Genomic DNA, 12,514 nt, shown 5'->3' with positions numbered 1-12,514 from the left:
TCTTTAAAAAAACTTTTGTTGGGGCCAGTCTGGTGGCATAGTGGTTAAGTTGCCACACTCCACTTTGGTGGCCTGGGGTTTGCATCTCGGGTGTGGACCTATACACTGCTCATCAAGCCATGCTGTGGCAGTGTCCCACATACAAAATAGAGGAAGACTGGCACAGATGTTAGCTCAGGGCCAGTCTTCCTCAACAACAACAACAACAACAAAATCTTTTGTTAAGAGTATCTCTTCAAAAATTAAAATGAGATTAAAATGGTTATCTTATTCAACTCACTTGATATTGTAGCATTCCTGCTCACCTGAAGACATCAAGCTCACCTTCAGAGGGAACAAGCAAGAAAAAAACCTCAGTCTTAGAATCATCTTTCAGTTGCTCTGTGATTTGCATCTGCTTAGCAGTGAGGCTAAAACAAAGGACAATATTGTAACAAAGTGTGTTATAAAATATATATTATATATATATTTTAAAATGCTTTGCCTAGTTTGGAAATAAAGCTGCATTTATGCAATATGTCACAAATATTTTCAATCCTTGTTCCGTTTAGGAACAAAGCCACAACTTTTCTTGCATAGTGACATATCAATTATAATCACCATTAATTTTAAGCCCTGGTCATTTCTGGTTCAGGAATTCAGTGTATCAGAAAACCATTTGCTTCCTGACAGCGGTGGGCATCCAGACATCAGCTCAGAAGACAGAGCATCTTATTTTTGCATTTAGTTGATGAAGTAGGAATTCTGCCTCCTTACATGTGACTGTCAAGAAGCCAAAACATGGAGGTCCATGCCCCCCAACCATACCTGTTTAGGGGTGAAGAAATTTACATGACAGCTCTATGTGGGATGTGCTTTATTCTAACTACATGGCTGAGAAGCCTCCTCTAGTCTTTTGGTGTATATGTAGTTGCAAAAATGTGAAATTTAATGTATTTTTGACACATATAGGGACATAATCAGAACTGTCATTCCTCAGAGTTTATCAGTAACCCTAAAAGGAAGATAAATTAGGTGTATGTATTACCTTTCAGAGGGAAATACTTTATATTGTCTTCATAGACCAGAGTAAAAAATGCATTAAGAGAATGGTGAGGAAAGGTGGGCATTCAACTTTAAAGTTTATATTTTTTCCTTTAGTAAGGTTAACGCCTAAAAGTCCCAAATGAAAAGCTCTTGTTTTAACGCCATTGGTGAGCACATGATACCACTTGAATATTAAAACTGTTTGAATGCCAGAGTGACATATACATTGCAGAACGTTCTATTCCTCAATAGTGAGATTTTGGGTGAAAGATTTCTTTGTCCTGTTTGCGTAGAACACACTAGATATGCTACTTTTCTTTTGTAAAGAATTAAAAAATCTTTGATGGTGGAATGGGTTATACCTGCTTAAAAATAAGGGGTTACTCTTGCCGTTTGCTAGTAACCAGAAATGTGTGCTTCTTCCAGCTGTTCTTCTGTGTATTTTTAATTGTATGCACTGTCTCTTTCTGTTCTAATGGCTGCCCTCGGAATAGGCTGACCTCTGCTCTCCGTATGACATCCTGCAGTTGGATTTTCATCACATTCGAAAGACTGTTGACACTCTGCTGGCACTCGGGGAGAAACCCCCACAACCAACTTCTGCCCTCCGCTCCAGGGACCTTATAAGCTTCTGTCTTGTCCATATTCTCTTTATAGTGCTGATCTATATCACTTACCGCTGGAGTGCTCTGTCCGCGTAAGGCCTGCGTGCGCTTCCAGACGCTCTGCTCTGTCACCTGACCCCTTACAGGGTCCTTCCTCCATCTGAGCCTTTGCCTTGCACACTTCCATCCCTGGCATCTCTACTCTCTTGAGTTTTGAAGCTGAACATTTACAAATCAGATTTTCCAGAAGCACAAACTTTATAAATATAATGCAGTTCCCATTAAATGATTTCTCTCACTTACTGAAAAACATTGACAACAGAGTGTGTCCAGACCTCATGCTTCCTCATCCACATGGTGCCAGCAGCAGTGCTATGCAGTTCCTCTCTGCTCTCACCCAGTGAGCTTTGCTGCCCTGGGTAGAGTGGGGGAAGGTTCCAGAACAGGAGCAGAGGGGATTTAGCATATGGAAATCTTTTCTTTGGGTCAGTATTTAAGTCAAATCCTAATTCAGGACTGGGCAATTGAGCTGTAGAGGGGCCACCTTGCAGAGGAGACAGAAAACTAGCATTTGGGGCCCAAATTGGTCTGTAAAAGCCTTTAATAATACCATTATTGACCAAGTTAAAAAATACCATCTGGAGAATGACTGCTTTGCTGGCCACTCGATTGGATTCTTCCCTGTTTCCCACAGTGGGAGCCATGAAGGGCACCCAGGAGGGTTGCTCTCCATTTCCCCCCTGAGCCAGCCCTCTGCCCTGCTGCAGGAGAGGAAGGGGTGCAGAAGGGGCGCTGGGGAGCTGGTGGAGCAAGGGGCCATCGCTGTTAGAGAGCCTCCTGGAGGACTCACTTGCACACCACTGTCCGTATAGTATTTTTACTTCTTACTCCTTGTTTGGTCTACTCCAAAGCTCTTAGCAAAAACGTTTTCTAGAAGGGATTTCTATTTTTAAATAGTGTAATGGGTTGTTTTGCTTTTTTGCTGCATCACATCATAACTGCAGGTCCAGAATGTATTGGATTTGACTGTGTTCATTTTCAAATAAAGCCATGAGTCATGGAACATTCTTGGTCCTGGTGCTTGGGTTGCTATGGCAGGAGCCAGTAAGATTTCTCTTATTTTGGAAGAATGTAGTTTCTCTAATGACTCAAAATTTCCATGTAACCTTTGATTTCCAGTAACATTAGCAAGCCGCTTTTATTTTTAAATAAGCTTAAAGGATTATATATTAACTGTATCTGCTTTTGGAACAATGTAATCAATTTGTAATTAAAAGAAAAAAAAATTAGAATCTTATCTAGGCCAAGATATTCCTGGTTCTGGAATGTCTTTTTCCAATACGAGAAGGCCCTGCTCCAAGATTAAGTCAGTCTCTATGCTTCAATCTACATCTCGTTGCCAGATATTGTTTGTTAAGTTGGGGAGATGATGGAGTTAACTTCCTCAAGATACATGTCTAGTTTACTGAGATGCAGACAGTCTTCACAGATGGCTACTACGAAGATAATTTTATTTTTCTGAACATTTCCATGAATCCAGGGGACTTGACAATATGGAAAACCCACATAGTTAGAAGAGTATATTTATAAAGATTCTTTGTTGCTGAATCAGATCAGATTCTAAAACAGGAAACATTCTTTATATGATAATATCTTGAGTTAACTGAGCTTTTTCCTCCTGATTTTGTGTTGATTGGTGAAATGCAGGGTATATGGAAGTTAGCTAGTTAACCTCAGTTGTGTATAAATAACCCACAGATGTACTGATTGCCTTTGGTGCTATCTTGTACTCCTTGATCTGTAACACAATAAAATCCCTTTGTACAATGTCATACGAGCACCCTGAGCCATAAATTGCTTAATAAACACATTTTGGGTGATTAGTCCAAGTTTTTATTGGGCCATGAATACGTTGATTTGTGTGTACTCACAGCAGTGCTCAGCATTTCCCTCCAGCTCTGTGGTGCATTGAGGCTTCTCTTTAATGGTCACCACTGTTTGTTTTATTTTCTTCTTTATGGGGGGCAATGGGGAAGAAGAGAGATGACTTACTGGGTGGCCACTTGAAAGAAAATTCTATCAATAAAAACTGTGTAGAACAATTATGTGAGATCAGATTTAATTTTCAGTGTTGACTTGTCATTGTTCTCTAGCGACTTTTGTGTTTCAACTCTGGCACCGAAGGATTCTTTGGATGCACTTTCATTTCTCGTGTCATTAATGTCTCTGTGCCCTAATGTGCTGCTCCTCTTGGGATCTGTTGGATGGGATTTTTTCATCAGGTAGTATGGTAACTAGCAGAACACAATTAATGCAGACCCTGAGGCAAAACTTTGAATGAACCTTCTTGCCCGTTATCAAACTGTTGGTTTCTACTCAGAATATTAAGCCTCTCCCTGGTTCTTCCCTAAGGTCCCCATGCACCAACTCACATGCCAGTGCGACGCCTGCTGTTCCAGTGAGACCAGGGACCCCTGGTGGACGTGGTTGTCATCTGAAAGGTGGTCAGGAATTTAGCTGTGTGATTTATACGTGCATTCTAAATCTCCTTCCTCTCACAAGAAAACCCCCCTTTTCAGTACTTCCTTCCAATATCTGATAAGAAGAACTACGTCTTTATTTACATTTTCTTTTTAAAATCAAAAAGTCCATTTGAAATAGAAAGTTCTCCTTTCTCTGGTTCTTCCAGTTGGTGGCAACTTTCCACTCAATGTCAGGATTTCCAAAATATATGACAACTAAGTATTATCTATTAGTTCTTTCTATTTACGGATTTGTGGATCCTAGGCAGCTCGCCATCCTTGGGGAGATACACTTACGAAAGGGTGGAAAGGGGCTCCTCAGAATTCAAAAGTAAGACAGCTGAGTAGGAATTTCATCAATGAGAGTAGAGAAAGAAAGGGACTTGATCTCTTGATGCTATTTACTTGTGAGTAAGAAATTAAATTTAGTGCAGGGTGGCTAGAGTCCTCTCTCTAAAATCCGTGCTGGTCCCTGTCATAAGGGCAAGAAGTCATAAGGACAAAGGATGTTTCAACTACATGGTAAAAGTAACAAACAATGGATTAAAATTTCAGGAGCCTGAAGTGATTTTGAATTAGGTGAAAAATATCTTAATGTGATTTTATTTCAGGAGATTAAGTTGTTAAAATTAGGCTTCAGATTTTGAAATTAGTTCTTGATAAATAATCAGTTAGGTACATAGAATGTGCCCTTTTTTCCTTCTTTAAGACTGTCAGGCTCTAGTTCCTTGGCTTTTCACTGTGTTTTTGTTTACACTTGGGTTCATTCATTCATTCCTCAAATATGGAATGAGCACTCGTTGTGCGAGGCCCCGTGGTAGGCCTTGGGGAGAAAAAGGTGACCATGAGATGTAACCGTGTCTTCAAAAATTTGCCTTCTAGACCAGGAGTTGGCAAACTTTTCCTGTAAAGTGCCAGATAGTAAACATTTTAGGCTTTGTGGGCCATACAGTGTCTGTTATGACTGTTCGACTCTGCTGTTGTAGTGTGAAAGCAGCCATAGGCGATTTGTAAATGAATGGATGTGGCTGTGTTCCAACAGAACTTTTACAAAAACGGGCTTTGGGCTGGATTGACCTGCAGGCTGTAGTTTTTGGATTCCTGATCTAGTGGCTCTAGTGGACAAAAAGAGAGGAATTCAGTGTGATAAGGACCTGTAGTTGATCGGAAACAAGATTCTTTAAAATACATGGACCGAAGACCTGACCCTATGGGGAGCGGATGGTCTGTGAAGCCTTCCTGGAACGTGATGTTTATACGTAGACCTAAGAGATGCGTGGGAAGGGCCAGATGAAGGGGGCACGGGTTAGGGAGGTGAAAGAAGGGGTAGATGTGTGTGGAGAACGAAGTGTTCTAGAGAAAAGAAGGACTGGAAGGTAACATGGCTGGAAAGCAGAGCATCAAATGAAGAGTGACAAGAAATCCTCCTGGTCTGTAGGAGTTTGACATGGTCTCCATGTTACACTGGTAGAAATGGACTCTCAGAGTGCCCAGCTGGCAGAGCAAGAACTTGAAGCTCTCTGAGGTTAAAATAATGCAGACAGTTTGTTTAGTGGCAGATCAGTTTAGTGCCAGGACTTGACATTTTAGAAACAGACTGAACAAAATGAAATGTGCTGACCTGAGGGACTTCCTTTTGTTCAGCAGCTGGCCTGGAAGTAAGCCTGTGACTGTTTGGGAGCATAAGAAACTATAGAAAGAGGGGAGGCAGGCAGTGGCGGTGATCTGCCACTGCCGCGAGGCGTTTTCTGCCAAAACAAGATGTCTGTCCCTCGCTACACAGAGAAGCCAAATGAGCTGAGTGGCAGAGCTAACACCTTTCACCAAGTTGAGGGTTCTCTGATCTCCACCTGACGTTGAATTTGATGGGACTTACCTGGATAGGACTCCGAGGGTCCAGGGGTCTCTTCCTGTCTGCTGGGCACAGAGGAAACAGACCTGCTCGTAGATCAAGGCCTTTATGGAAAGCAGCATAACGTGGAAGGAGCCCAAGTCTAAGATGAAACGTGTTCAAATCCTGGTTCCAGTACTTACCAGCTGTGTGAAGTTAGCAAAGTTACTTAAACTCTCTACATCTCAGTTTTCTCATCTGTAAAATAGAGATATTATATCTCCATGGCAAGGTTGTCATGATGAAATAAGCAACAGAAATCTGTAGCATTGGTGCCAGGCATGTGGGAGGGCCTCAGAAGTCTTTCAGGGTTAAGATTTAGTCTTTATGGCTTGCCTGCCTTTTCCAGCCTTGTTTGGTGTGGCTCAGAAGAGGAGAGGGTGAGGGGATATGAGGGAATCATTGATTCCACCATCAGAGAAGCAATGCAAAGCATGAGTTCTCCAGAGGGAATCAGAAGCATTATTTTTATGCAAGATACTACTTTGTAGACAGACCCTGCTCTGTGCCTTAAAAAGAAACACAACTAAAAGGGGCTCATGGGTGTACTAGAATAGTCTGCTGCCACATTCTCAGTGAAAGCCACTAAGATCCTCTAACAATGAAATTTAAATGCATTTGAAGTCAGTGTAAATGTACAGCCATCTCTGCTTTAATCCTTTATATACAAGGTAGGGGGCCCTTCTCTGTCATTTCTCATCCAGCTATAAATCTATAGCAGTTCCTTCCCCATCCCAACCTCTAGCTCATTTCAGGGCTTCCCTCTGCTGTGGGATATGCAGTGACAGGACTAGTGTGATAGGCAGTGGCCTTCTGGCCATCCACAATACCCCTCCTCATTTCTGGCAGGCTCTCCTTGCTCATCCTGTTCACCAGCGCCTATCAGTCTGCATCCCAGTCCTGTGATGGAATAACCAGAACTGCCATTTTTTTTAAGATTTTTATTATCTTAGGCTAGTCTTCTTAGGTACCTCCAACCTCATCAAAAGTAATCTGGAGGCACGACTGGGCTTCTTGGGGGGTCTGAAAAAAAGATAAAGGCAGAAAGGTTGAAAGGGTACCTTTTCATGTCTTCTGTTTACTCCTCATCACCAGCTGTAAGGGCGGAAGGGAAAATCTCGGACTCTGCACCTGGTTTAGGAATGAGGAGACCAGGAAGGTGAGATGCCTGGGAGAAAGGATGACCTTAAGCTAATTCAGTGTGTGACATCTCCAAACATCCTGTTAGCAGAAGGCTGAGGCCTCATTACCTTCCCATCCCTGTCTTGCTGGAGCCGCAGCCCTTCCTGACCATGACTAGCTTGGAACCTCAGCTCTGCAGACCACTGAGCCACCACTCGTCAATGGGACTGGGGCTGTCACTAATGAAAACATGTTGCCTCTCAAGCAGGACTCAGGATGGGTCACCTAGCCCCATAAAAACCATGTTGTACACAGCGTTTAGGCTCTGTGCAAATATTAGTACCAGAATTCGGGAACATTTGGGACTAAACGTAAGTAAACACTGAGATCGAAAAGCAAAATGTCTTGTTCAAAATGCCTCAGGCAAATCCCTTGCTAAATTTCCATTCAAGATCCTCGCCCAGTGTTCGATTGGCATCTCAGTGTTTTTCTCACTGATTTGTTGAGCTTATGTGTCATATAAAACCCTTTGTAATTTGATGCAAATACTTTTTTACAGTTTGTTGTTTATCTTTTAATTAATTTGGGTTTTTTTGACACATGGAAGCTTTAAACTTTTAGGCAATCAATTGATTTTATTTTTTCCTTTGTGATTTTTTAACCTTTTTTTAGCTTAGAAAATCCTTCCCCATCCATTTATCAGAGAAAATATTAAATATTCATCTATATTTTATTGGGAAGGGTGTTTTGGGCTTTTTTAACATTTAACTCTTTACTTCATTTTGAACTGATTTTAGTATATGGTATAAAGTGAAGATTTATTTTTCCCCTAAGTAATGTCTTGTACCAGGAGCTTAAGCGTAATTAGTAGTCATTTATAATTTCCTACCAAGCTGGATATGGACTTGGGTGCTGCAGGAGCCCTAAAAATGAGGAAAACATGTCCCTGCCCGCATGTAATCAGCTTAGCAATGAAATGTGATTCAGGTTGTTTCACAAGCCCGTGGCAGATGGTGTCGGGAAGATACACACTGACACCTGGCTGTGGCACAAGGAGGAAGCACCGTCCATCCTTGCCTCGTGCATGGCTCATGACTCACAACCCAGACAGAACTTTCCATCCGTTTCTCAGGTTGACATTTGGCTAGTATGTTGACAAGCAGCATAAACTTCATGCCCCCCTAAAATACCATTGATGACAAGATGATGCAGTGACATTCTGTGCACAGAATGATACACAGCAGCCACTTGAAATAATGGTTAAAATTGCTCTTTAAAGAATGGGCTGTCTTATGTTGACATGTGGCCATTTCATAAGGTCTGGAATCAGAGTCTGAGACACTCTAAATTCGCCACAAGTTAGGGAAGTGGGAGGAAGAGGGGATAGCAAGATGCTGGAAACGTAGAACCTACTGACATTTGGAGGTAGTGGAACAGGTTATTGGAAATGTCATGCTTTGTCCTTGAAAGATCTTTTTAAGAGAAGAATGCCTGTGTTTGTGGTAACTTATGGAGAGTCCTTCACTGAGGCAGCAGGAAGATCTGGTTCCTCAAGCAAGAGTCACACCAAGAGAAGCAGTTCTGTCCAAAGGCCCTGATTAGCTTCACTTAAACACTGTGTCCATCACCTGTGGCTGGAAGCAGATCCCACTTAAACTCTCCTTAAAGACAGCGGTTGTTGGGCTGTGGAGAACACACTCTCATCGTGTAGACAAGAGGGAGTGCTTGCCAGGGAGTCTTTTCCCAGCCAAGGAGACACACCCTGGAAGGAGGTTCCCCTATATCAGACCAGGGTCAAATGACAAAGGAGTAAAATTGTTTCATCATGTTCTTGTGTAAACTGTTGGGTTGAGTGTGCAAGGTGCTGCCCTCAGAGAGTGACTCGCATTGACTTTTTTCCTCGACTAGTATGTGCTGGACATTCTCAAGAGCAAAAATACAGCATGAGAAAGTAGCAGGACATTTGTGTCTTTGACACTTTTATAAAAGAGTCTTAAAAGAGAGGCTAGTAAAGGCTATGGTTAAAATGACTTATTTACAAGGCTGTTCATAAACCGTGAAGAAAGGATACCAGTCCACAGCAGGCTTCCTTTCCAGAGATCACAGGAAATAAAATGAATTAAACCAAAGTTTATGGTCAGTAGAAGAATGTGTGGTCTATATAAATGAGTATTTGAGTTCCTTTAAAATGTGTGAGAGGCTATTTGTAATTTTGCTTTGTAATAATGTAAGCTAATATGTCCTTGGTGTGTGGTTTCCAACCGACTCTGTGTAGCTCAGTTATTTAGTGTAAAACTTTTTAAAATGTTTAGATCTTTTGCAAATTTCAGGATCTTTGGAACATCTCTCACTTGTGGAAAGTCATTCTTTTCTCTGCAGACACAGAAAAGGTCTTTGCAATGGGTGGAAAGCAAGGGAGGGAGCACCGTCTGAGGTGATCAGACAGGCATACGACAGAGCTCTACTTGACTCCTGTCAGTGGTGTTGCAAGACTTTATGATTAGATTCCAGTCATCTAAAAATCAATGTTTTGTTCTTCTTCTTTTTAGGGAAAGCTGTGCCTACCACATCACATCCTTGAAGAGAAAGGCCTGGTCAAAGTGGGCATGACCGTTCAAGCGTTACTAGACATAAGTGTAACGAAGGCTCTGTTCACATGAAAGCAACTCCTCTCCTTTGGGTCAGCTCAGACTCTTCTCCCATCAGAGATCCTGAACTCTGCTCTCGGCACCTGTCCCCCCCAGCCACTCACTGCCTGTCAGTTCCCCGACTCTAGTTGAATTGAAGGAAGGACATAAGAGATTTTCCACCTTTCAGAACTGACCTTAACTGACGTTAAGACGTGACAGGTATTTATCGTAAAACCAGTGAGGGAGCTGGCTATGAAGAACCGAACAGCACATCAATGCCTTGTACAACCTCCGTCATCCCTTCCACGCTCACCCACTGCCATTACCAAACACCAAGCACAACCGTCTTACAGCAAGATGCATTTGTTTTATTAAAACCAGACTCATTGTGTATTTAGTGGGGGGAGGGGGACTCAGTCAGGTTTTTCACCACCAAATTTTTCAAGAAGTTTCTTGAGACCATTGCCTTTTAAAAAACTATTTTCGACATGCAAAATATTTATATAAATATTATTTATTAGTGAGTTGTTATTCATCCTTTGGATGCAAATTGTAAATTAGGAAACTATTTTATTACTGCTTTTTTGTGGTTAAACACTTTATTTTAATATTATAAATATTGAGTTATTTTCTATCCTCTTTGGTGTGCAAGTAGTTCTAGGTCTCAGTAATCATGTTTTCTGGTGTACATGACTCAGAAAAAAATTAAACAAAAAACAGGTGCTTCTGTGACAGGAACTGTTTTCTGGGGAGGCATTATTTACACTTTGGTTTATGGGACATTGGTCTTATTTATAGTTCTGCATTCCATCCGGTTTCCTACATTCCATCAGCCCTGTTGTCCTCTGATATAATGAACTGACTGAAATCAAGAGAGCACCCCAAAGTTACTTGTAAATAGCTGTGATGGAAAAAAAAAGACATATTAAACTTGAAGATAAAATGTGAACAAGTATATTTTTGGATTCATACTTATTTTGCTATGCACAAAACATTCACATTTTAACACGAAGAAGTAATAAGTGTTAGCATCATGTGTCTTGAAGTGTCTTGAAGTATAATTTTGCACTGTGACTTGGGTAATTAAAGAAAGTCTAGCACCAAAGGTAGATAATAAGGAAATGGTATAGGAAAGTGGAGATGATAAAAAGTTTATTGTTTAACCAAAAAGTTTTTTAAGGGCAGCTTCAACTGAGAGTGATCAAGAATTACTTAAGGCATGTAGGACCTGGATCAGGAAACCAGCACTTTCTTCAACTGCCACTTAGAAGAGGAAATGATTCTGAGATGCAGACATGATCGTTTTATTGTAACTTACTTGGTGGCTTTCAGAGTAGTCCATAAAACACTGCACGATTCATGGTCTCTGGTGTGAAACCGCAGAAGTGAGTCTGTAAATTGGTGGGGCAGCTGCATGCCACACCAAGGCGGGCTCAGGAGAAGGTTAAGTAAGTGACCCTTGTGAGGCTGAGTGGCCTAGGAAGGAGCAAGTTCAAACAAAAGAATGACTAGAGAATAGCCAGCGAAGGAAAGGGAGCCGTGTGGGTCTGAGAGATTCACGTAGGCTTCACAGACACAACAGCCTGTTTTAGGCAGGTGCACGCGTGTGCATTGGCCCTACTGTTACAGATCTCCCCATCACTCATCTTTCAAAGTCTTGTGGATGCTGACTGCATCCTCACCTCTGTGAAAAGCCATTAGAAGTTTTAGAGAGCAGCAGCCACAATTTGTCAGACAAATATAAAGGTAGACACAACAGAAAAGACACCAGGAGGACGGTGTACATTGAACACAGACTAACACCAGCCAATGCCAACGCTGCCCCCAGCTCTAGGCAAGAGGGAGGGGTGACTGAAAATGGTCATTTGGATTGGCAGCTAGCAGCTATTTTCTATCAAATGTACTGTGCACTTTAACCTAACTTAAAATATATTTTAATATTTTCCTGTACTGCATAAATGCCTGTTTGGTCAAATCGCGTAATGGTGTAAAGAAGAAAGACATTTTGAACAAAGAGCGTATTCCATGTAAGCAACATTCAAAGGTTGACTATAGAGATAGGAATTTCGATTGCTGCCCCTTGATAGGCATTCAGAATGCAGGGTCCTGAACTATTTTTTTACATGTATATATGTCAACATGAAGCTCTGTAATCCTTGTTTTGAGAGATTTTTTTCAAAATTAAAATATTTCTTTTGATATTAATTTTCAGTATTTTCTTGAAGTTGGCTGTATAATACAAATGGCTTCAATATTTTGTAAAATGGCTTTTTTCCTTTTAAATGCAGTCCTTGTATGGCTAAGACGTCTTCCAGATCCTTGTACACTGTTTATATGTGCAATAAAACATGCATGCCCAGCTGACAGTACCATAAGTGGACAGAATGTACATAGTGCAAATATCCTCCCTTTTATTATTTAACAGCCATTAAAACTTGGAATTTGTACAAACCTTCTTCTGATTGACTTAACCTGTCTGGTGCAAAGTTTGACTGTGGTCACAAAAGAAACTATAGGTGTCGTTGCTGAAACAGATTGTAGCAATCATCTAGTGTAAATATATATGTGTGTGTGTGTATACATATGTCTATACCTAAAATATGTATGGATGTATATATGTGTGTGTAAAATCAGGAGAATGAATATATACATAAAATTAGGGAAATGAAATATATATATATATATATATTCATACCTCAGGACAATTTTTTTTCCAAA

General features: G+C 41.0%; 1 protein-coding gene across 4 annotated transcripts in view; it reads left to right on the top strand.

Annotated features, from left to right (window-relative positions):
• LRCH1 (leucine rich repeats and calponin homology domain containing 1) overlaps positions 1-12,247 on the top strand; it is a 191,906-nt gene extending 179,659 nt beyond the window's left edge. For 2 of the 4 annotated variants that reach the window (XM_070578282.1, XM_070578279.1), the window contains one exon: positions 9,716-12,247. In XM_070578282.1, coding sequence (XP_070434383.1) covers positions 9,716-9,826 — 111 coding nt within the window. In that variant the 3' untranslated portion in view covers positions 9,827-12,247. Of the gene's footprint in view, positions 1-1,520; positions 3,464-9,715 lie in introns of those variants that run through there. The other 2 variants (XM_070578280.1, XM_070578278.1) reach the window with 2 other exon arrangements.
• The last annotated feature ends 267 nt before the right edge of the window (positions 12,248-12,514 follow it).

The sequence above is a fragment of the Equus przewalskii genome, chromosome 16 (genome assembly GCF_037783145.1).
Source record: "Equus przewalskii isolate Varuska chromosome 16, EquPr2, whole genome shotgun sequence".
In the NCBI taxonomy this organism is placed as follows: Eukaryota; Metazoa; Chordata; class Mammalia; order Perissodactyla; family Equidae; genus Equus; species Equus przewalskii.
This window is presented reverse-complemented; position numbering and strand designations above follow the sequence as displayed.